Source organism: Halteromyces radiatus (assembly GCF_025201355.1).
Source record: "Halteromyces radiatus strain CBS 162.75 chromosome Unknown BX664scaffold_10, whole genome shotgun sequence".
NCBI classification, from domain to species: Eukaryota; Fungi; Mucoromycota; class Mucoromycetes; order Mucorales; family Cunninghamellaceae; genus Halteromyces; species Halteromyces radiatus.
Genome location: NW_026251696.1, coordinates 763,730 through 787,204, shown reverse-complemented (window position 1 = coordinate 787,204; position 23,475 = coordinate 763,730). Strand labels below are relative to the sequence as shown.

The 23,475-nt window shown below is 35.9% G+C and overlaps 9 protein-coding genes across 9 annotated transcripts; 4 read left to right on the top strand and 5 right to left on the bottom strand.

The window, feature by feature from the left end:
* Positions 1 to 2,418: 2,418 nt before the first annotated feature.
* On the top strand, positions 2,419 to 2,868 carry BX664DRAFT_269752 (uncharacterized protein; the record flags this gene model as incomplete). Its single annotated transcript, XM_051541065.1, has 1 exon — positions 2,419 to 2,868. The coding sequence occupies one exon, from the start codon at positions 2,419 to 2,421 to the stop codon at positions 2,866 to 2,868; it is 450 nt and encodes a 149-aa protein (XP_051396439.1).
* A 2,085-nt stretch (positions 2,869 to 4,953) lies between these two features.
* BX664DRAFT_343086 (uncharacterized protein) lies at positions 4,954 to 5,472 on the top strand. The gene has a single exon (XM_051547262.1). It carries the CDS (start codon positions 5,060 to 5,062, stop codon positions 5,252 to 5,254), a length of 195 nt encoding a protein of 64 aa, XP_051396438.1. The 5' UTR covers positions 4,954 to 5,059; the 3' UTR covers positions 5,255 to 5,472.
* On the bottom strand, positions 5,434 to 6,472 carry BX664DRAFT_343084 (uncharacterized protein). The gene is made up of 4 exons (XM_051547261.1): positions 6,307 to 6,472; positions 6,069 to 6,226; positions 5,680 to 5,970; positions 5,434 to 5,605 (listed from the first exon to the last, which is right to left on the bottom strand). Exons 1-4 carry the CDS (start codon positions 6,407 to 6,409, stop codon positions 5,531 to 5,533), a joined length of 627 nt encoding a protein of 208 aa, XP_051396437.1. The 5' UTR covers positions 6,410 to 6,472; the 3' UTR covers positions 5,434 to 5,530.
* A 915-nt stretch (positions 6,473 to 7,387) lies between these two features.
* BX664DRAFT_269897 (uncharacterized protein) lies at positions 7,388 to 9,315 on the top strand (the record flags this gene model as incomplete). Its single annotated transcript, XM_051541070.1, has 6 exons — positions 7,388 to 7,694; positions 7,796 to 7,911; positions 7,997 to 8,074; positions 8,162 to 8,329; positions 8,420 to 8,582; positions 8,648 to 9,315. 6 exons carry the CDS (start codon positions 7,388 to 7,390, stop codon positions 9,313 to 9,315), a joined length of 1,500 nt encoding a protein of 499 aa, XP_051396436.1.
* A 628-nt stretch (positions 9,316 to 9,943) lies between these two features.
* BX664DRAFT_362460 (uncharacterized protein) lies at positions 9,944 to 10,773 on the bottom strand (the record flags this gene model as incomplete). Its single annotated transcript, XM_051548313.1, has 2 exons — positions 10,168 to 10,773; positions 9,944 to 10,065 (listed from the first exon to the last, which is right to left on the bottom strand). Exons 1-2 carry the CDS (start codon positions 10,763 to 10,765, stop codon positions 9,944 to 9,946), a joined length of 720 nt encoding a protein of 239 aa, XP_051396435.1. The 5' UTR covers positions 10,766 to 10,773.
* Positions 10,774 to 10,996: 223 nt separating this feature from the next.
* BX664DRAFT_343078 (uncharacterized protein) lies at positions 10,997 to 11,694 on the top strand. The gene has a single exon (XM_051547260.1). It carries the CDS (start codon positions 11,397 to 11,399, stop codon positions 11,643 to 11,645), a length of 249 nt encoding a protein of 82 aa, XP_051396434.1. The 5' UTR covers positions 10,997 to 11,396; the 3' UTR covers positions 11,646 to 11,694.
* A 1,199-nt stretch (positions 11,695 to 12,893) lies between these two features.
* BX664DRAFT_343077 (uncharacterized protein) lies at positions 12,894 to 14,402 on the bottom strand. The gene has a single exon (XM_051547259.1). It carries the CDS (start codon positions 14,348 to 14,350, stop codon positions 13,139 to 13,141), a length of 1,212 nt encoding a protein of 403 aa, XP_051396433.1. The 5' UTR covers positions 14,351 to 14,402; the 3' UTR covers positions 12,894 to 13,138.
* A 702-nt stretch (positions 14,403 to 15,104) lies between these two features.
* Positions 15,105 to 21,026, bottom strand: BX664DRAFT_343076 (uncharacterized protein). Its single transcript, XM_051547258.1, has 7 exons — positions 20,510 to 21,026; positions 19,380 to 20,431; positions 18,748 to 19,302; positions 18,569 to 18,678; positions 18,231 to 18,493; positions 16,216 to 18,146; positions 15,105 to 16,104 (listed from the first exon to the last, which is right to left on the bottom strand). The coding sequence occupies exons 1-7, from the start codon at positions 20,668 to 20,670 to the stop codon at positions 15,173 to 15,175; spliced, it is 5,004 nt and encodes a 1,667-aa protein (XP_051396432.1). The 5' UTR covers positions 20,671 to 21,026; the 3' UTR covers positions 15,105 to 15,172.
* A 1,470-nt stretch (positions 21,027 to 22,496) lies between these two features.
* BX664DRAFT_343074 (ubiquitin-conjugating enzyme/RWD-like protein) lies at positions 22,497 to 23,211 on the bottom strand. Its single transcript, XM_051547257.1, has 3 exons — positions 22,997 to 23,211; positions 22,827 to 22,930; positions 22,497 to 22,750 (listed from the first exon to the last, which is right to left on the bottom strand). The coding sequence occupies exons 1-3, from the start codon at positions 23,151 to 23,153 to the stop codon at positions 22,523 to 22,525; spliced, it is 489 nt and encodes a 162-aa protein (XP_051396431.1). The 5' UTR covers positions 23,154 to 23,211; the 3' UTR covers positions 22,497 to 22,522.
* Positions 23,212 to 23,475: the final 264 nt, after the last annotated feature.

The following is a 23,475-nucleotide window of genomic DNA, read 5'->3' as shown; positions in this document are numbered from 1 at the left end:
TGGACCCTGAATCAGGAAAATACCTTTACAAAGTCAAATGGTTAAATTATGATGCTATTCATAACACTTGGGAACCATCAGAGAATTTTAACAGTGATGTGACCATTCAAGAATATTGGAGTAAAATAAAGCAAGAACCTGCAGTACCCCAATTCAATAAGAAATTAAAAAGGGAACACACCACAAATCATAAACCTCAAAAAAGAACCCGTAAAAGAAGGACTTAATTCAAACGTCTTCAGACTGGTAGGGGGTAATGTGGTGTCTATAAGATAGATCTGAATGATCTATCTTAAAATCAACATTTTGTGTAACAGCTGTCATTTATATGTTAGGGAGTTTTTTATTGCGTTAGCTTTTTCTCTCACTTTATTCTCATTCAATAAAGATATACTTTTGTCTCACTTATTTTTTATTTATTTCTTCAACTATCACAACCTTGTCCTACAAAGCCCTATAAACAAAAGCCCCGGTTTAGATGGACTTGGTTTCGAACTCTACAAGATTCTGCTGAGAACACATCCACTTACAATGAAATTGCTTCGTATGGTCCTCAATGATGCATTAACAGGAAACCTACCACAGTCATGGAAAGAAACGAGGATGGTCCTTCTATATAAAAAAGGGGATCGCACACTGCTATCTAATTGGCGCCCTTTGTCGATGATCAACTGCGATGCCAAGCTATTCACGAAATTATTGGCCAACCGTTTAAACCGTTCGTTACCTAAGATGATTAATCCATATCAAACAGGTTTCTTACCAAATCGACTAATATCAGACAACGGATGGGTAACCCAAACCATGATGGAACATATCAAGAACACCTCTCCAAAGGATTCATCTGTTGGACTACTACTTGACCAAGAAAAGGCATATGACCGCATCCATCCTACATATCTTCAAAAAACAATGGAAGCCTTTCATTTTCCCTCCCAATGGATTACCATGTTTATGAATTTATTTTTTGATACTAATATTCACTTGTCCATCAATGGTTGGCTGGCAGCTCCCATCACCCAAAAACGAGGTCTCAGACAAGGAGATCCTCTGTCTCCTCTGATATTCGACATCGCCTTTGAACCCTTGCTTAGGACGCTACTTGAAGAACAACAACTGACAGGAATACAAGCCATATCACGCAAGGAATCCCCACCATTAAAGCCAATGAAAACCATAGAACCTCGATTGATACTTCTGGCATACGCAGACGACCTTCTAATTTTCATACGGAACATGAAAGAATGGCGGTATCTCATGGGAATGTTAGGTTTGTATGGACGAGCTAGCAATGCAAAAATGAACTTACAAAAAACCGTCATGTTTTCGATCACTGGAAAACCCCATGAGGAGTGGAAACATTTGGCAAGCACGCTTTCCACTACCTGGCATGATCAACATAGTCCAATGGCCATCACATACTTGGGATACCCACTGTACACGTCAGCCTCACAACTAGATATCTTCCTAGATAACCTTTGGTACAGTATAGAACGACAGCTTAACTACCTTGGCTCAAGAAATCTTTCTATCCGGGGTAGATCGATAGTGGCAAATTCCCTTGTCCTATCCCGCCTATGGCATATCCTACGAGTGACAATTGTACCTAAGAAATGGTTACTCAAAATCAAACAAGCGATTAGAAAATACATGCTACCTTTTTTCCCTCGGCCATCATACCAATTGCTCTGCTCTCCAAAGGCGGCAGGGGGTGTCAACCTAGTTGATGTATTCCAACAGCATAACGCCCTACACATGATATACATATACAAGCTGATTCAACCTGGTCTCGAAAATTTCCTACATCCTTTTCTCCACACATACATTAGTTATTACACTAAGTCACCAACTTACCTCCATCTACTCTTACAGCCTAATACATACAAACGCTGTTTGCTTCACATGCCACATCTTCAACACTTAGCACGGTTACTATCAGCTGTACCATCAATACAAATAGATCCATCATGGCCTTTGGAAAACTTACTTGAGATCCCTTTACAGCTCGCCTTCGCGTGCAAAGACCCCAAGAGAATGCAACAAGTTCCGCTTTCTTTCATGGTACAAGACCTCCTAAAACTGGACAAAGAAAAACATTGGCTCATCCCAAAACACATTACACCAAGAGATAAAAAGCTATACCACTTAGTATCAGATCTCATCTTCGGCAACGTATACTGGCAACCAGGGATCCAACAACGAACGAGAGCACACCTCCAACAACAAGAGGGAGTTCCTACTATGAATCAACAAGAAGACGTCTTAACTTTTAAACAATGGCTTCTGGACCCCTTGAATCCTCAAACCTCTAAGGTATATCAATCCACACCAAAGGATCTCAGGACATGGTGGACAAGCCAAGCACCCAGCGGTTACCCCCTCGTCAAACCACCCCGTGCATTTACTGGAGGACAAATGATGAACAAATACCAATGGAAAACTTTTTGGAAATTGAATATCCCACACAAGGCCACAGAAATATGGTGGCGCGCACTAGTCGGAAAGCTATCAACTAAAGCTAGACTCCATCACATAAATCCTGCTCGATATCCATCCCCGCTATGCTCGTATTGTGGCGATTATGAGGATGACCGACACCTTATAGTACTATGCAAAAGGAAAGTTCAATTCTGGCGTGCTGCTTTTTATAGTCTACAAACCCAAGTTATCCAAGGACACGATTTATGGGAAATTCTTATGTTTCGCAAGAAAGTCAATACTTCCATCATGGTAATGATAGGGAAAATACTTCTCATAGTATGGCAACATCATTGGCAAACATCGTTGGAAGATCTTCCATGGCGAACCGACCATGCACTGAAAAGATTAGCATCTTCCCTTCAAATGGAAGGATACAACAAAAATTAATTCAGAGGAAAGAAAAAAGAATTTGTCACGAAAACAATTTAGCCCCCAAGTCCATGACTCCGTATTTTCCAGGAGTTTCAGACCGTCATTTTCGCACCCCGACCTTTTATAGTTTCCTTTCCCCTATTTAATTTTATGCAAATACTTTAATAAATTATGACAACTTCCAATACAAAAAAAAAAAAAAAAAAAAAAAAAAAAACCGAAACCGTTGCACCAGCCAAATTTTACTAAGAAGACGGTCAAGCGATCTGATTGGTCAGAATTGCCGTCCTCATATGATTGGTCAGTATATTGCCGTGCTTATTTGATTGGTCAATATATCCCCGCTAGAGTATGATTGGTGCATATTTAACCGTGTTCCCAGGTAATTATAATTGGGTTAACATAGAACCAAGTAGTGTTCTTTGATTGGCCAGTTTTGCCGCCCATGGCTAAAGGTATTCCAATAAAAAATGGGATTGCTTTCCTCTGTCGTATCTGCATTTATGGTACCGTATAACTCAGATGGTACCTTCTATGTTTCAGTTTCTGGTCACTTAAAAGATTGATTGTATTAGGATAGTTTTTACTCCTTTTTCTGGATTATCCAATCCTTATCAAAATAAAGATAAGCAACAGTCTCATGATACTCTCCCTTTATTATATTTTATCACATATTCTTTTTCAAACAGCCATTTCATCCTCACAGGCTCTTTATTGTATCATGAAATACAATGTCGAGAACATCAATTGTTTTTGTTAAACTACTGCAACCTTTTGAATATAATTCAATAAGGGGTGAGGAGAAAAGATACAATGATAAATATCAGCAACAAGCACAAAGACGTCCATCTATTTTTAAAATCTTTTTAATCTTTATTTATGCCTTGACCCTAAACAAGATAAAGAAGAAACATAAAAGAAAAGAGAGGAAGAAAGGGTGCCTTGACCTGGATAATGATGAAGAGTAAATGGTAAAAAAAAAAAAAAAAAAAAAAAAAAAAAAGAAAAGGAATAAAGAGGTAAAAAAAAAAAAAAAAAAAAAAAAAAAAAAAAAAAATGGAAAGATATTGTGGTATTTGTGAAAGTCTTAATAAGAACGAGACAAAACGTAAGAATTTTTATTAATAAAAACTTAGTTAAAGAGAAAAAGGAACAAGCCCTATAAAAAACACTTTTTATAAATAAACTATCATATTACTCTGTAGTCTGATCTCCACTATCGGATTATCGATATTCTAAACTCTAATTTAAATCTTTATGTGTTGAATTACCACAAGAGACAGTTCGGTGCTTCTTGATTTGATGTATTGGTGCGTGTTGTCCAAAACCAGGTAGCAGCATTTGACTTCAGGGTATTTGTCCATAACGTCCATCGTATCCTACATATAAAAACTTCAAATAACGTTAGTTATTGTTCCTGCAGACTTACAATCTTGTTGCTTTTCCTTTTGCCGTAGTTGTTCCAGGTTTGCGTTTTTTTCTTGGATTGTTTGACTGTTGGTTTTTTGATCAAGGTATTGCCAACAACAGAAGCCCATATTGTTGTTGTTGTTTTTGTGGTAGTTTAGACTCTTACCTCGCAAGAGAACCCAAGTCAAAGAACATGACTGACAGAACAATCAGCTGCAATGGTTGGTATCAAGGACGTTCATCCAGGGACTACTAGCCGCAAGCATCTCCTGCACAATCAAGAACCCAAGTCAAAGAGTATGATTGAAGACAATCAGCTGCAATGGTTGGTATCAAGGACGTTCATCCAGAGACTACTAGCCGCAAGCATCTTGATTGTAGGTAGGTCGGAAAATAAAGAGAAAGGAAGAAACGAAAAGTCCCCCGAAATAAATAAATTCATGTGACTGCGAAGTCTGGTCCCGTGATTATCGTAGCTGGATTTTTCTGGTCGCGCTATGCTTTCGATTTTCTTTCCTTCTGTTTCTCTTCACTCTTGTCGTATCATGAAGTCGTTAGATGAATATAGATCTGAGACATCTACCACAAAAAAATCTATTGTTCTTCAATAATCAATCTATTTTTATTTTATTTTATTTCCAGATTACTTATATAAATATTCCTTAGTTTTTATTTTATAAAATAATAAAATTAAGTTATTTTCTTTATAATAAACAATATAAAAGAATCTCACTTATTTTATTATCGTCTTTATTTTATACAACAAAAATCAACTAATATCACAACTCTTATCTACATGGCAACTCACACATTAAAAAAGCGAAAAAGAACACCCAGTGATGCAACATGGTGTTTACGTCATGCCCATTCTCTTTCTTTGAAATCCTTTGCTCGCCATTTTGAATTATACGATCGCCAATATTGCCAAGCGCGTTACCGAAATATTCTTGACAACGTCCAGCTACTGTGTGAAAGTCGCGTCATACAATGATCAAAGGGCTGGGATCGCTGTGCTCCTATTTCTCAAAAAAGATGTTTGGAACGAGCAGCTTATTGCTACTTTCCTCTATTACTCGTTCCTAAACTTTGTTCTTTCTTACCCTAACCTGTTAGTTTTATTAGTGAATAATCAATGCTTGTATTACTCATCCACACACAAATGTTACAAAATTAAATTCAAAGTACGTTTATTAAAGAAAAAAAAAAAAGAGTGTAGTTTATTTCTGTTATTTTGTCCATTAAAAAGATCTTTCTTATATCATTTTAGTTAGATTTGTGCCTTGTATTTTTCAATTGCTGCCACATAAGCTTGTTGGTTCTTTTTGGCTCGGTTTTCGAATTTCTATTAGCATAGCAAATATGCATTAAAATAATCGGAAATGAATGAAATGACTTTATGAATGATTAAATATTTACCTGCTTTTCATGCGCATCCAATTTTTTATATAAGCTGGAACCTTCATGAGCCTGTTGTGCCACTGGCATCGATTTGAAATCAGAAGGACCATGAGTTCGTAGATGATCGAGATATAGCATATAACCATTGAGAGGACGTTTGGGTTGTTTAGGATCTTTCAATAGAGTCAAATTATGTTTTCGTCTCAAAATGTTTTCAGCATGAATTTCGCGAGGAGTTGCTTCCAACAAAGCCTTTTGAACGGCATCTTCGTGTACCTTTACTTCGCGTTCAAATATTCCGGCATACTCCTATTGAAAGTAAACGAATAGTGAGAAAAATCAGTATGCTGGTTTTTTTTTTCTTTTGTTGTATATATAAGATGTATATAGATAGATATTGGATTTACTTTCTTCTGCGCGTCGGTTAAAGATTTCCATTCTTCACCTAATGTCTTGGTCGCCTCAGCAGTAGGTATCTTTCCATTAGCTTGTTTGAAAGCGGGTAAACGTTGACGGAGAAATATTTGCCAACCTGAACGAGGTCGTGGAGGAACATGACTAAGAACTAAATATATATATAAAATGAATAAAACAGCGTATGTTATTACTATCGCATTTCTAAGAGAGTGAAAATGATAAACATACTACTGGTAAACTTCTTGGGTCGAAGAGTTTTATTGGATAGTTGACGAGACTGTTGCAAGATAGAAGACTGGAAGACTGAAGGTGATACTTTGAAGAACGCCATATTTATTTAGGAGGAAAACAAAGAGATGAAAAATATTTTCCTAACACTGCAGGGAATATGTTGGCTTACGTATCACAAAACGCTGTACTTAAAAATGAAATGACGCTCTCTTTCTTGCATTCCTCAAAACAGCAATCATGGGGCACTTACTTTATTGGTACAGTTAGGTTAGTTGAAAATGGGTCACACAATTGAAAATGTGTTAAAAATAAGAATCTGATTGGATTGCCACAGAAAATGGTCATGCCACAGAAAATGGCCATGAACGTGGATTCACTCAATTGCGAATGTAGTCAACCTCCTTCCCTTGTTTTTGCACCTTTTTTTTTTAAACAATTCGTCCAATATGCTCGCAAAGAAAAGCCATTCTAATACATATGAAAAAAAAGGAATGACGACCTAGAACATTGGAGTAATAAAGTAATGACAGTAAGAATGATAGTGGCAATACTATTAATATTTGGAAAAAGGAAGATCACTACTGTTCTTCCATTTTTGTTTCGCAATTTCCTTTTTGGATTCCAGGAGGAGGGGACGAAAATGTCTCGAGAGCGACGTCTCCTGGAATCATATTAGGCAAGTCGCAATTTTATTGGATAATATAAAAGCTCAGTTTCAGATTGACTGTCTTGAGAGGCACCTAGGAAAAAAAGCACCTCCGCTTGTAAAAAACAGAGCAACTTTCTCTTGACCTACTATCTTCGGTGACGTCCCAATCTATATCACAGTTATGCCGTATATCTTTTTAAAACATTTTCCTAGGGCAACGTTATTTGTTCAAGTCCATAATAAGTTCATTAAAAGAGACTTATCCAGAAGGTTGTTGACTCGCAACTTTTCTTTCTCTTGTAAGTATAGTGATCTTTTTATTCCCTTTTTCTTTTCTTTTGAACTCACTATCAGCATATTCGAATGTTAACTGGGAATCTGTTGATATAATATACTATTATGATAGCTACTTGTTTAGAAAATAGAGGGATGTCATCAGACACACGTACTTTAACACGATACCCAAGATTTCAGCCATCAGTCAGGCAAGGTTTATATGTGTCAGGAAAGGATTTGGCTCAGTGGCAGGATCATTTAAATGCTGGCGAGAAGGACGATAAGATTGTTACTTTAACAGGTCGCATTGTTTCCAAACGGGAATCGAGTGCCAAGCTGATATTTTATGATATTATGCATAATGGTGATGTTATTCAAGTGGTTGCCTCTAAAAGTCGATTTGAACAACCTGAACTGTTTACAGATATTAACCAAGACGCCTCTCGTGGTGACATTTTTGGTAAAAAAAAAAAAAAAAAAAAAAATTGATAATTATTGATAATGGTTATATCCGTGAAGAGAATATTTATCTATTCTTGTTTTTCTATATCTTATCCTAAGCTTTTACTGGTGTTGTTGGGAAAACCAAGCATGGTCAACTTAGTATTTTCGCTAATCAACTTCAAATGCTTGTACCTTGTTTACATGATATTCCTCGTTCAGGTTTAAAAGATCCTGTAAGTATGCTGACCGCTCCCTCTCTCTGTCTCTTCTATGGTATCATAGTCATAGTGATTTTACTAACCATGATACCTACTCTAGGAAAAACGATTTCGTCAAAGGTATCTGGATATGCTAGTGAATCCTGAACCAACACAAATACTACGAATAAGATCACAGGTAAATAATAGATAAAAAAAAAAAGTCTTTTTGTACTAATGTAATCTCTTTTCACTTTTACAATATTTGACACTATATACACTGTAGGTTATTCGATTTATTCGACAATTTTTAGATGAACGGGGTTTTTTGGAAGTGGAGACACCAATATTATCATCTAAAGTAGGTGGGGCTAATGCCCAACCCTTCAAGACTCAAGCCAATGCTCTTGATATGGAGATGCAACTAAGAATTGCTCCAGAATTATATCTCAAGGTAAAACAAAAAAAGAAATGACATTGGTATATCAATGTTTCGTGTGAATTAATATTTATTTATTCTTGCATCATTATATATGATATATAGCAACTTGTTATTGGTGGTATTGATCGTGTGTATGAAATAGGGAAACAATTTCGGAATGAAGGTATTGATGCTGATCATAATCCAGAATTCACCACTTGTGAATTTTATCAAGCCTATGGAAATTTGGATAGTCTGATGAACGACACGGAAAAAATGTTATTAGGTAATAGAGAAAGGATATTCATCCTATGTTTTCGACTATTGTTAATATACTGTACCTTCATTTAGAAATGGTACAATACATCCATGGAAGTAAAAGCATCAACAAGAATGGACAAGAGTTGAATTTTGAACGACCTTTCACAAGGATTAATGTTGTGGATTATTTGGATAATTACTTTGGACTTGAAAATAGTGGGAATTCAGTTGCGACGATGGATTCAATGTCTTTACAAAAGATTTGCCAACAACATGATATCACTGTGAAAGCACCATTGACTGAAGCTCGGTTACTAGACAAAATTATATCTCATGTCATTGAACCCAAATGTGTACAACCAACATTTCTATATAACCATCCACTGGCACTCAGCCCATTAGCCAAAGACATGGAGTATACAACAGCCGGTAAGAAGGTGACAGTGGCTGCACGTTTTGAATTATTTGTAGCAAAAAAAGAGATCGTGAATGCCTATGAAGAATTGAATGATCCTGAAGAACAACAACGACGGTTTGAACAACAAATAAAGGACAGACAGCTTGGAGATAATGAAGCACCTATTCCAGATGCTTCATTTGTAGAGGCGTTGAAATATGGACTACCTCCTACAGCAGGTTGGGGAATGGGAGTCGATCGTGTAGTTCAATTGCTTACAGATACTCATCATATTCGAGAAGTCATCGCATTTCCCGTTGTTCGTCCTATCAACAACAACCCGAAAGTTTCAAATGAATAGACTTGTATGTTATTACTATCATTTTTACATTCTAGTATCCTCCATGTTACAAATGAGAGTGGATAAAAATAAAATCATCAATATTCTTTCATAGCATCTTTGTTCCTTGATATTTGTTTTTGATAATCAATAAAATCATCAACATGTAACATTGGTTGACTTGCCTTTTTTAGACAAATCAAGAACTGATTTGAGTCTTGAAACCTACCCTTTTTTTTTGAAAAGAGTTTGTATTGTTCATTGCCCACTCACTCTTCTTCCTTTCCAAGTTACTTATCCAAAGTCATCCGAAAGTAAAAATGTTCCATTCTTTGTTTTTACTCTATAATCTGACACGTTTGATAGATTAGGATAATGACTCGGCTATCCTTGGACATACGATTAGATCTTCATCACCCATAGAAGGTACTTTCTCATGGAAATTCGATCATTTTTATAGTCATGCTATTATCTCGCTATTTCATCCACAACATATGTTATCGCAATCACAAGTATTTGTATTTATTTTGGTTATATATAAAAAAAAAGGGAGGATGAATCTTGCTAGAAACTACATATCGAATCTGTTTTTTAATGCAACGTGTGTGTATGTGTTTTTTTTTTTTTTTTTTTTTTTTTTTTTTTTTTTTCAAATGATGGATAAAGCTTCTCTCTGCAATACTGACATATATTTCAATATTTCCTTTCGTTCCGTGGGATTCGCGAGAGAAAATCCATGTTTGGGAAATCGATGCATGACAATGCGTTCTTCTTGTGGCAAACCATCAAATAGTTCGTCGATGTACCCTTTTGTCGGTTTCATACTACAGAAATAGAAGGTATCTCCCATTATTTTTATTCCCAATATTTTACTTGGTTTGATCGTTTCGAAACGAAAATAATTTCTTTGAATAGCTGCAATCATTGCGCAAGCCAATTGTAAATCACCATGTTTATATGAAGTGCTTCCTCGGTGTTTGTCTTCTTGAAGTAACCAAATCAATTCTTGGCCACGTCGTCCTTCTTTATCTGCGGTCGCAGCAAATTGTTGATTGCCAATGGTCAATCGTAATTGACAAGGTCGCACCGACATTTCGAGCCCATCATCCAAATACACTTGTTCGCATAGAAAATTGACCAAATCATCGACAAATCGTTCACAATTTGGATCAAAGGCATCTGGATCGTTACTCAATAACACCAATTTTAATTTCATCAAAAAACGTCGTTGGCTGGTGGTGAGCTCGTCTTTCTTGGAAGGTACAAAGGCTTTAATATCGCCTACATTCAATGTGTCCAACACCAACTCTTGCAAATTAGTCAATAGAGATTCATCATTGCATGTATTGAAAATGAGTGACACATCATTTGTTTGATGGACATCGATGCGCAAACACTTTTCTTCGTATTCTCGAAAGGAGGCTGTACTTTGATGAAAATTATCAATATCAATGTCACGTCGGTTGCACATGTTTTACCTTTTTTGCAAAGAAAACAAAAGAAATCAATGTGATCGCGTCTTCCCCCAAAAAAATATTATTTATCCTTGTTTTTGCTCCCTTCGAAGCAAGCGCCTTCGTTCACATGACAGAAATCATCTTTTCATGATAATATCCGTTTGAACAATATTATTCCTCCTCCGCTAATCATTACATGATAAAAAAAAAAAAAACAACCCTTATGTCATCATTCTATTGTTTTCCTGCGCCTCACTTCTGGAGTTTACATAATCAATTTGTACTGAATATTAGATAATGACTTGGGGAAAGTGTTAAGCAACATTTATTGACTTTTATCTATTCCTTCTTGTTAGTTTCCTGAGAAAAGAGTAAAGAGACAAATGGAATATCATGAAATCCTTGATGTGGAGTGAAAGCCGATATCAACAAAGGAGCAATATCTCTTTCACTTATTTATGGTAGAATGTAACACAGTCATGCTTATATGTATAAAGTAATATACATAATCTCACACGTTACCTAACATTTCTTTCCTTTCGATATTCGTACATTTCATTCCAAGGATATATAAATAAAGCTTCAAACGTATCCATATCTCTACTTCTTTGTTCTTTCTAAAACAAAATTATATAGGCGGTAACTATGTTTCGTTTGACTGTCCTTGTAATATTCTCCTTTTTGTTAGCGTTTGTACACTGTCTTTCAGTAGAAGTTAATATCAAGGGACCTCAAAAGAAAGCATGCCAAGGAATCATCACCTTTGTGGCCCTTGATTCTGATTGCAGTGAATGCTTATATGGTGTCAAGTCTTTTCGTTACGCTACTGTCCAGTGCAAAACCGATGCTGCTGCCCTCCAATGCTGTAAAACTGTCACCCAATCCTGGAAATAGCCCTTTATTGTTTTTGCCGTTGTTATATTTTGCTAATAAAATAAAAGAGACAGTGTAGAAATTAAAGGAAACTTTTGGGTCCTTTATTAGTTACCAAAAATAGGTTGTATTTATAAAGAACTATTGAATAAGGGGTGTTTATGCTGTGATTGTAATTCTTAATTAATAACAAAGTATCACTTCCACTGAAAGATGTGGATGTGCAATTGGAAAAAGAGAAATATATATCCTGCTTGCTAAGAAGCGATTTTGCAAGTTGTCCATCATTTACTGCAAAAGTCTTACCTTGTTTTCAAGTTTATCATTTGAAGGAGACTGTCAAGCATATTCCACTATTTCACACCCATTTCGCTTTAAATTCCTAATTGACTCCTGATGCAATCGTAAAAATTGGCAAACTGCTGGGGATGTCATTTACCAGGAAAATGGTTTAACCAGTGATTGAGCCTGCCATGAAATTGTCCATCCATGACATGATAAGGTCTTATTTGAATATTATTTTCTTAGTTATTCTTGAAGTCTTAAGAGTGATTGTCGTATAAGCTTATTTCGTAACAATATGCGTAAAACAAAACCAAAGGATGCATTCACAAATAAAGACTGAAAAGTACATCAGAAGATGGAATCAATTACATTGACATGTAACAAAATAGTAGGAATAAAACTTTATTAAAGAAAAATATAACTAGAAATATGCTAAGATTAAACTCAATATAGAGAAAGAAAAAGTAAAAGAAAGCAGTTCTTTTTTATATATTTCTTTTTTGTGCGAAGAATCGCGGCATGATTTTTATGTAACAGAAATGATTCTAAAAATACAACTTTCTATTTTTGAAATTCTGAAGTTGATTTTGATTGGCCATTGATATCACTTTCAGTTATCCAACGACCATCATTTTTTAATTGGCTAGTGACATCGATTTTGATTTGGTGGCGATAATCACTTGTTAAGAGATTGAGCATGAATATAACCGTAAAACGAAATAAAAATTAGTATTTGTTTTTTTAAAAAAAAAGATCGTGCATATGTCCCTGTTTGTATCTTCCAAATTCTATATACCTTTGTAATTCTAACATTGATAGGGTCTTTCATGGTATTGAAAACATTTTTTTTTGTAGCAAGCCTTCAATCCTCTAGGATGATCACCATTATTGGAAAACAGCAAGTGGATGATATAAGAATATCACATGTTTAGATACACAAATACACATATTCATACATCTATACAGATAATGGATATAAAGAAAAGAGAGAGAGAGAGGAGAGAGAAAGAATAGTTTCCGTTCACTCTCATCCTAATTGATATTTTATTTTGATTTAGAATAATGATAAGAGCATACTATGTTTTCTTATCCTATTTACAATGATAATGTAAGAAGAAGAATAAAAGTATAATAATGATATGATAAATGTACATGCAGAATAATAATGATATATATGATAAAAAAATATATAGATAAAGCAAAGGGACGTTTAAAAAAAAAAAAAAAAACTAAAGACCCATATCTTGTAAATCATGAACAATGCGATCCACTTCTTCTTGTGTCTTGATGTTCTTGAGAGCTGTAGTTGGATTGTTGCTATTGATATTGGAGAATAAGATATCGTTACCATTGTTGATATCAGTCATTAAATCCTGTCGATATTGTTTCAGTTGTTGCCAATTCTTCACTGCAGTTGAAATAGCTTCTTGTTTTTGTCGTTTTGCATTTTCCTTCCATGATAAAGTTGCTAATGAAGTATGTTTTTGCTGTTCTTGTTGTTCTTCAGTATTATCTTGATCCATCCTGAAACCTTTGTTATTTGATTGCTTTTGTTGTTTTTGAAGTCTCTTTGAGTAAAGTGGAATTCGAGACGGTCGTTTGTAAAAACCTCCAATACGTTTGGTTGCTCGACAAGTCCCTGTATTCGATGCTGACTGTTGAAGTTGCGACTGCGTATTGGAACGCTGACTGTGGCGCTGATGAGAGTTTGGATATTGTTTACGAATTCGAGATACTCGTCGAAGTAAAAAGTCCAGCTGTTGTGGATCCACACCTCCGCCTTGGCGATTGTTTGCCGCATTGTTAGAAGAAGCGTAATGATGGTGACCATAAGTTGTTGTACAGCTAAGAGGCAAAGCTCCTGGTATCATCACTGCTGGTAGTAATTGTTCAGCATTTAGTGAAGTATTTGTAGGTGATGTTGACAAAGGTACACCGACTTTGTCCATATTGTTGGCGGTGTTGTATTCTGGAAACAAAGTCGCCAGAGTAATGGTTGATGAAGAAGAGGTTGGATGACGATGAGCGGAAGGAGTTGTGGATAATTTGTTGATATTATTGTTCGTACTATTTCCATTGGTATAGATAACAGCCTGTTGTAGTTTAGAAGTCAAATGCTGAGAAAATAAGGCATCCAAAGGTGAAGGATCTTGAGGTGAAGGAGGTGGGGCGGTCAAAGTATGAGGATGTAAGGACGAGAGGTCAGAAGCAGAAGAATAGTTTTCAAAGTATTGTTCTTCAGTTTCACGTCTACGAGTATAGTTGGAAGAAGATATTGGTAAAGCCATGGTTGTATTATCATTATTGTTGATGGAAGTATGATAACTGTTGTTAGTATTGTTCAGGCCCTGAAGAGTGATCATATTGGTTGCTGCTTCTGTTGCTGTGGAACGTATATTACTGGATGAAGAACTGAAGGTTGAGTCACCACACGAGTTCATGAAGAAACAGAGGAACGAAAGAGTTTTAACTATATTCGATTGGAAACAAAGGAGAACAACGAAAGAAAGAAGGAAAAAAAAATGGAGAGAGAAAAATTCCAATAACAATGGAACCTTCATTGAATTTTGATTGGTTATTGGACTCAAATTTCTCTTAAATTTCTCAAACTCCGCTTTGAACCCCTTGAAATTTGCTGGGTGCCTAAACATGTACACTTTATTCACTAATAAATGACGGAATTCAAAAATAAGATATCGCAAAAATAGGAAATAAAACATTGTAAGGATAGAAAAATAGATGATAGAAGAGAAAAAAAAAAATAAGAATTGTCGCATAATCCAAATTGAATACAAGAAGAAGGAGTGGCAGTAGTTCCATTGATTATAAGAGATTTTGAATAACATAAAGAAAAAAATATATATTTAGTCATCACATCCATTCCTTTTATATTTATTTTAACTTTCCTGTATTAAATACATCCCTATGAAGAGGTGATACCACATGTTCATACGTTGCTGTTTACAGTTTGATTATCCACGTTGAATTAGAACACCAAAGGAAATTTCAAACAAAAAAAGAGAAAAAAAAAAGATTAATATACTGTATCATCAACCATCAATCAATGTGTTTTGACATACTTTGGAGCAAAATCTGAAAAAGTGTGGTAATGCGACATCCATCTTGGGAAACTATTTTCTTGTGACCTGACAAAAAAACTTTGAAAATAATTAAATGTCAAAAATAATCATTTCTTTTTTTAAATACAATTTATTTATTGATAATAATTTTTTTTGATGAGTATATATAGATGATGATGATGATTATGCTAATTTTTTCATTTTGTCCCTTTTCCGTTGCACAAATAAGATCCCTGATTGACAAATGGCTTGTCGATAATTATTCTTGTTTTGCATATTTACATTTATAGGATAATATAGAGAACTATCCTCAAGTTGAATGGATGTTAATGATTCATAACTAGGTATTACAGATGGTGCAACGACACGACGTTGAATTTCTTGTTCTTGTTGTTCCCGTTGTATTTGAGCTAATTTTATTCTTGTTTTTCCTTTGTCATCAGCATTTTCCATTAGACATTTGTCTGCTTCACGTTCTCCTAAACCGCTAGCATCAGTGTATTCTTTCCCACTATGTATATCAGCATGGTCTCTTTTTATTATATCCCCTTGTTCCATAAAATCTTTGTAAGAAAGATCGACATTTGGTTGATCCACTTCCATTGACTCTGATGATGATGGTGCTGTTGTTGTTGTTGTGTTGGATGTGGTGAAAAGGAGAGGAACTTGACAAGGTTGTTTGGTATCACAATCAACAGGAGTAAGCCAACGTTGATCCAAGGCCATAACCCAGAGATGACGAAAAGCTTGTAAATGGTATCTTTGATCTTCTGGTTGAGTAGGATAGAATGGATAAAATGCGCACAAGAGACCAGCAATGGCATCATTACTTGTTTTGAGGGTATATCGACCTAGGCCACAAAAAAGCATTCCCATTGCCATATGACTTGCCATATGATTACCATACTTGCCATATCCCATTGCTGGCACATCACTGGCGGTAGATCCATGATGTATATCCATGCCTCCAAAAGGAACTCGTTGATGAAGTTTTTTAAGTCGTTCATATAATTCCTCGTGTCCCGATCCAGCCATTACCATTGCTGCTGCAGACGCTATTACATCGATACAAATCCAAATTGCACTTCGGGTGATATGTTCTTGAAAGGTGGTAACTATCAAAAAAAAAAAAAAAAAAAAAGAAAGTAATCAGCAATAGTCGTATAACCATGTGATCGCTTAGTTCAACAATTAAATGCAAAACAAAAAAAAAAAAAAAAGCTTACCTTGAAGGGTGGATAGATGCATGAATGTATCCAATTCATTTAAAAGACACTTGAAAGCCTTGATATCATGTGATCCAGCAAATCGTAGTCCAAGACAGAGACAAGCCCCAGCAATAATATTGTATTTAGCTTGAAGAATAACCTGAATTTCCCATGCTGGAGTATTATTGAGAGTACTGTCATCAGAGATATCTTCATGATCCTGTCGTTGTTCTTGGCGAGATGATGGACGCATAAATGATGGCATTTGTCGATAGATCCAAGCTTGAGTTGGAGTAATAGAATTCCATAGAATCAGATTTTTTGCCACAACTCGCATCAATAAGAAATCAGGTCGCACATAATTCAAGTATGGTTTAGTCGTTTCACATATATCAATACGTTCCGCCACTCGATGATTTTCCGTTTTCAAATAGATCAACCCAAGTGCAATTGTTGCTGCCGGTGCTGTGATATCCAATAAATGTGACATGCCTCTAGCATAATGTTGTGTTTGTGGGCCATGTTTCGAAGAAGTGGAAGACGTTTGTGTTGTTCGAGATTGTTGGGCTGATGATACATTGCCTTGACTTTTTGACGATGATCCACCTCCAATGTTTCCAGATGGTGTACTAGAAGAGGATGACTTTGTTGGGTTCATTGTATTAGCAGCTTGACCTGTCATGTAATGTTGTAGTGTGTCTGCAAGTTGTAGATCTGAAAGTCCACCCATTTCCTTATTGGTATTACCACCTTTGCCCAGTACAATAAAACCCAAAGCAAAACCAGCTGCTAAAGCACAAGCGCTTTCTTTGCTACTTGCTGGTCCATAGTTGTTGTAATTACCGCCCATACCAGTTAAAGATGGATCGCCACTGTTAACACCAGAATTGTTACCACCACCAATATTGCCAGTACCAAAGCTTGTATTGGCGCGTTTTGAACAATTACCAATCTCGTTTAACATGATGATTGTCATATATCGATCACAAGATCCCATAAAAATTAGACCAAGACCAAAGAGACAGCTAGATGGCATCAAATCATCAGCACCAGGAACACGACTACTTGTTGTAGGAGGCAAGATATTTCCTCCCATAACGCCATCACCGCCACTTGTCATATTTGAAGCCAAAACAGTACCTGCTATATTTCCTGTTGCTGTTGCCGTTGTTGGAGAAATTGAAAGTAATGCTGGTACATGCACAGATAAGATTTTAGTAATGTCTAGATTCTTGCTACCTCGAAATGTCACACAAATGCCCAAAATAAAGCCAATGGTAACCAATGAACATTTTGCTTGAGTAATATAACGATACCAATGTAAATTCGGTAGCAAATGTCCATTCAATCCCAATCCAAAGAGAACACCGCCGTGGAATATATTCAATTCTTCTGGTTCAGCATAAAAGAGCCAGCATAGATCATTCCTGTCATCTCCAAAAAGTGAATCATCGGGAGGTCTTCTGTTATTCATATTACTGCTAATATTTTTTTGATCATTGCGTAATAGTCGAGGTGAAGATAGTCGAAGACCAGTTGCCACACCATGATGAAACCTTGGCCAATCAAAGTACTCTGGTCGATATGTTTTTTCATCTAAAGTGATCGTCATGCGCATAGGTAACAATTTGGCTGATAAATTGATTTTCTCTTCAAGCATAGCTAAGGATCGACTACCACCACTTGTAGTAGTTGCTGTATTTGGGTTGTTGTTATTGCCGTTCGATACATTGTTTGGTGTTGCAGTCCCAGTTCCTTGAAAATTCGATGTTGCTGCTGAATTAGAAGTGATATGTGATGTAGCTGTAGTATTCAATGAATTAGTGGTAGATGTTTGGAAGAGATGATGATGACCATAATGGAATATACCATTCCCAATAGATAGAGCTAATGTCCTTTGTATTAGATGTTTCAAATAATTTTGATTTTCTACTCCAATTTCAGCTTCTCTATAATAATAAAAATAAGTTAATGTATTATATATTAGAAAAAAAAAAAAAAGAAAAAAGAAAGGATCTGGATAGAGGACTTACGATAATCCATGTCTGTCAGGAACATTCAATTCAATCAAGCGACAAGGATTCAACATACTTCGGACATGCCTCAATTTATCCAATGTGGAAGCACCACCTCCATAAAAAAGTTGAGATAACACCAAATCTGAACCCGTATGACTTACAAATGATGATTGCTGTTTCGTGATATTCATTGCTGTTGTTGCTTGGGAAGCCCCTGGAGCCATATTAGGAGTCGTAGCCAAGGTCATCAATTGATGAACATCTTGTTGGCAGTCCAACTATATAAAAAAAGGACATATTTACATTAAAACGATGATGATCATGAAGTTGGATGTACTGAAGAAAAATTTTACCTTTTTGTTCAGAGAGAATCGGAACAACTTCAAATCATATGGTGACGAAGAACTGCTTGAAGGAGTGGATGTATGGAATTGAACCAACTGAGCTACCATATCATATCGACCTGATGAATTCGAACAAAAGAATGAGTAACCTATTAGACATGAATTATTACTTTTTCTTTTTCAATTACCAATAAGAGAATAAAATTCGATGGATTGATTTGTGGGAGGATGAAGTTGAAGATAATCCAAAGCATCCAGTAACGGTTTCAGCAACACACAAGAATCAGGCACCATATCCAAATCTTTTCGACTGTAACCCATTTTTACAATAGCACTCACCCATTCCTCCATTCCTGCTGGTATTGATATCGATGAAGATCCAATAGAAGTGAAAAAAAAACTTGCGCCGTTGGCTATTGTTCGAAGATAATAATGCATGGTTTGATGGATATACCAAATCATTTTGAGTTTAAATCCAAACAAATCCTTTCTGTTATTTGCTAGTTGTCCATTACTTTTCATCAATGTCATATTGGTATCAATCATTGGATCGAGTGTAGGCATTCCACTTTGTTGTTGTAAAGATAAAGTGTAATCATGAGGTAGTTGATAACGTACACATGATTCAAAAAAGAATGGACGTGCTAATCGAATCAATCCTTCCTCTTCCATATCATCTATTGGCCTTTGTTGTTGGCGTGCATGTAATTGAAGAGACGATGAATCAAGTTGAAAGCCTAAATCTGGATGTATATGATGGTAATAAATATAGACATATTACTATAATTTGCCTTGTTCCCTAAAGTCTCTCATTTCTTACCTTGATTTGATAAAGTCACATATTGTTCATAACAATGAATCCAAATATCAGATTGTACTAAACATGAGAGTACCCATAACAAAGTACCTAACATAATCATCGTTTTCTTTGGAGTCAGCTTTGAAAGTGTATAATCTTGATGGAGGAAATGAAGACCATAGATCATATAAGCAATATCCTGTGGATCCGTTATTTGAATCAGACTACTGTCGTTCTCTTCTTGTTGTTGTCTCTGTTGTCGATCATATGCCACTGCCAACCACTGTGTATAAAGTGCCAGTATGTCATTATGATTTCTTGTTCTTGGTATGATATTTTGAGAAGTTTGAGATAATGGAATCATCGTAAATAAAGTGGTAACAAAGACTTGCCATTCATCAATATTGGTTCGATCAAAGTCTTGGTATTGATGATCATTCAATAATTGTATGGACCATGCTTGAAAGTGGAACCATAAGTATGAGTTTGACCATGCACATCGTAGAGCCATGTGGCTATTTACCAACAATACCCGGTTCTTGTTATTGTTTATCATAGTTGATGTTGTGCGTTGCTTGTGATAAGAAGAAGATAGTCCTCCAGTAAGTATTCCAGAGGCAGTAGATTGTACTTGACATCGTTTTATGCATTTATCATTCACTACCAGAGTAAATCGATTGTCTACAGGATCTTGAATTCTGATATTTTCATATTGCCATGTGTCTTTGTTCACTGATATTGATGATGATAATGCCGATAGCAAAGATGACAAAAGTGATAATTTGGGTACTTGAGAATCCACATATAAAGATATTCTGTTCTGATGATCCAATAATAAAATATCAGCTGCATCACATTCAGGTCGACTTGCATGATAAATGGGTAGAGCCTGTTTCGCTGTCAGTTGGAATCCTGTCGTTGGATAGTGTTTTCTGCTTAGTAGTAAATCCTTAATAGCCAACCCCGTCAACATTCCTTCCGTTTCATTCATTATGCACAACATTGCTTGCCCTTTAGCATCGTGTGATACGAATCCATGAGATATCTCTGTAGGTCTAGTAGAAGGTGAGACTCTGTTTAAACGAAAAAAAAAAAAGATGATGATGAGATGACTGATGAATGAATAGCTTTCGCTTTTTCGATATACTTACTTTTCTTCCACCCATAAGAGTTGTAATTGACATTTTTCACCATGATGATCGGAAATGGCATCTTGATATAACATCATCATACTTAGGTTATCATCTTGACCACCCAAAAAGATATCGGAAACATCTTCTTCATTATGTATAAAAGACAAAGAGGCCGCCATAAAAGAATCCTTTCGTGTTGTCAAACTCGGTGATGGTGAAGGAGAATGAAACAGAGCACTATTGTTGTTGTTGTTGTTTCCACCAAGGGGAGAAGATGATGATGATTCTTGCTGCTGTTGCTGTTGCTTTTGCTGCTGCTGTTTCAGTTGTCGTCGTTTTTTACTACTTTTGACTCCAAACGATGTTTTCCTTCCACGTCGACCTTTTGTTATCTTATTAGATTGCTTTTGTGGCTGTTGTTGTTGCTGCTGTTGTTGCTGCTGCTGCTGCTGCTGTTGTTGTTGTTGTTGTTGTTGCTGTTGCTGTTGTTGTTGTTGTTGTTTTGGAAATTGTTGTTGATCCAGATGAAAGGAAGGTTCTTTATGAAAAAAGAATTTGGTATCTTCATCAAAATCAACATCATTATCATCATTGATTTGACCATGATCTCCAATATCCAGTTGCCGATGAATACTGCTGCTCTTCCTAATTGATTGATATTGCCAAATAGAATGAAGACCAGTGTCTCTATCTCTGGTGATAACTAGAGCTGGAAGAGGATCTAGTTGATGATGATATGTGAGGGTTGCATACACGAGTTGTTGTTGTTGCAAGAAGACTGATATTTGATCGCTATTCAGACTATTGTTATTGATAGGTACCTTTGAATGTAAAAAGAAATCTTGTTTGAAGAAAATTGGCTTGATTTCTTCAGTCGGATGTCGAAGACACAGAAATGAAGAAAGTGTCAAATGTGCTGTGGAAGAGTGAACAGATTGTTGATGATCATCATCAAGACGGACTGAGGTTGACGAACCACTTGTGATCTTGCTATTGTTGGTTTTCTTTTTCCCTTTATCGCGCTGTGTATTATCTTGTATTGGATTACTACTGGCACGTTCCAAAATCAAGCCAATATCAGAAGGTATAACGCGTTGAATAGCAAACGGGAGATGAATGGAATAATGCTTGCCATCAATAAAGTGTATTTTGAGACAATCTTTGAGAATAATACATACACCTTTTTCCACCATTTCGCGTTTGGATCTTTTATCCTTTTCGTCCATAGAAGTCTTATTAGGAGTCGTGATACGATCCAAGAAAGTCGGTGGAGGAAGTGAGGAAGAGATGGTTGTATTTAGAGTTTCGCAGCCGTCCACTTGTTGTTGTTGTTGTTCCAATCCAGTTTGGTGAAGTCCAAATCTCTTTCGCTTTTTCGGTTGTTGATTGCTATAATGATCATTCTGGTTTTCCTTTTTATTATCGCTATCGAATGAAAGGCAATTTTCATCATCAATATCGTCATGATCCACTGGAAACCAAGCAAATAGGGCTAGTTCAACAGTTTGCTTGTCATATTGAAATGTTTTAATGATATGTCGACCACGACTCCAGATGACTGTATTATCTTGAACAAAAAGTTCTTCGTCTACCGATATTGAAGAAAAAGTAGAAATAGTTGAGGGTAAATAACTTGGTGGTGTATGTAAGTGTGTGTCTGTTGTTGTTGCAGAATTGAATACAGAAGATAGTCGATATGATTGTCGTTCTTCATTCTCTTGTAGAAAGCGCTTGTGTGGATCTAGTAGCTTTGTAAAGTCAACTTCTCTTGGCTCTTGGGTTGACTTTGGACGTTCCACTAACTGAGGATACTTAGTAAGAAACTCTTTTCCAAAAGGGACAAAGTCACCAAGAACCTGAAACATGACTTGTTCACAAAAGAGTTAAAGATTAGAAGACAAACGTCTCTTTCCATAACGTTCTGTTTTTTTTTAATTTTTTTGCCTATAATCGGAGTATGAATTTCACTTCAATGCACACAATACACATAAAATATCATCAATTATAATAGTACAAGGATATTTATATAGTTTATTGAGAAGAAGAAGTATTAGATACACTATAAAGTTGAGTATACATACGTACTAAACTATTGTAACCCAAAATATCATCACATCGAAGAAGGTTAGCTGCATCGCAATTCAAAGGAGAAGAAGGTTCAGGATTATATAATAATAAAGAAATAGCCAGTACAGTCGATTTCAAAGTCCAAGCAGGAGACCACGCTGTTTTCAATATATCTAAACAAATTTCACCCGTCTTTTTTCATGATTCATAAAATATAAAGTAAGTGTAAACGTTATAATTAGAACTTTTTTTAAAAAAAACTTCTTACCTTTAAATGAACGTTGGGATGACAGAGAGTAGTGGTGAATGTAATTGTGGGAGGATGCATGGGATAATTCTGAGGTATCTTGATGAGTAAATCAAACACACCACCTACATTAAAGAAAAAAAAAAATCAATTTGAGTTTTTCTTAAATGATTTTTCAAAAGTATTGCTACCTTCATAAGGGGTGTCAGGTAGACCAGCTATTTGAGCCACCCAGGTGGTAAGATCCTCATCGTCTATTGGTTGTAATGAAAGAATTTCGGGATGATTGGCTGCCTCTTTTTCATAGTCTATCAGTTCCTTCATCAATCGTTTTGATATGGCATCCATTATGAGTATATTTCTTCAAAGAGAAGAAAAACAGGTAAAAAGAAAAAAAGCGGAAAATAAAAAGAACTGGGTACTGGTTTTTTCAGTTCGCTTGGCGGGTGGCCGGATTTTTTAAAAAGAAGCTTACGTGCAAATGAATTGGGGAACACGTGAATCATTTTTCTAGCCAAATGGTTTTCTGGCACACGCCAATCGTTTTTGTGGTGCACGCAGATGGTTATTGGTACGCGCATGTATAAATATTTTGACATTTATCGTTATGTGCCTTGCTATCTGGAAGAGTATGCCTTTATGTGTAGTGATTTTCAAAGTCTGGTATTTT

Excerpts from the sequence above, each read along its gene's own strand:
- BX664DRAFT_343084 (XM_051547261.1), bottom strand. The coding sequence starts at position 6,409 with ATGGCGTTCTTCAAAGTATCACCTTCAGTCTTCCAGTCTTCTATCTTG. Across the intron at positions 6,227-6,306 it reads ACCCAAGAAGTTTACCAGTA|TTCTTAGTCATGTTCCTCCA; the intron begins GTATGTTTATCA and ends ATATATATTTAG. Across the intron at positions 5,606-5,679 it reads TGGATGCGCATGAAAAGCAG|AAATTCGAAAACCGAGCCAA; the intron begins GTAAATATTTAA and ends CTATGCTAATAG.
- BX664DRAFT_343076 (XM_051547258.1), bottom strand. The coding sequence starts at position 20,670 with ATGGCGGCCTCTTTGTCTTTTATACATAATGAAGAAGATGTTTCCGAT. Across the intron at positions 18,147-18,230 it reads CCTGACAGACATGGATTATC|AGAAGCTGAAATTGGAGTAG; the intron begins GTAAGTCCTCTA and ends TTATTATTATAG. Across the intron at positions 16,105-16,215 it reads GCATCTATCCACCCTTCAAG|TTACCACCTTTCAAGAACAT; the intron begins GTAAGCTTTTTT and ends TTTTTTTGATAG.
- BX664DRAFT_343074 (XM_051547257.1), bottom strand. The coding sequence starts at position 23,153 with ATGGATGCCATATCAAAACGATTGATGAAGGAACTGATAGACTATGAA. Across the intron at positions 22,931-22,996 it reads ACCTGACACCCCTTATGAAG|GTGGTGTGTTTGATTTACTC; the intron begins GTAGCAATACTT and ends TCTTTAATGTAG. Across the intron at positions 22,751-22,826 it reads ATCCCAACGTTCATTTAAAG|ACGGGTGAAATTTGTTTAGA; the intron begins GTAAGAAGTTTT and ends TCATGAAAAAAG.
- BX664DRAFT_343078 (XM_051547260.1), top strand. The coding sequence starts at position 11,397 with ATGTTTCGTTTGACTGTCCTTGTAATATTCTCCTTTTTGTTAGCGTTT.
- BX664DRAFT_343077 (XM_051547259.1), bottom strand. The coding sequence starts at position 14,350 with ATGAACTCGTGTGGTGACTCAACCTTCAGTTCTTCATCCAGTAATATA.
- BX664DRAFT_343086 (XM_051547262.1), top strand. The coding sequence starts at position 5,060 with ATGGCAACTCACACATTAAAAAAGCGAAAAAGAACACCCAGTGATGCA.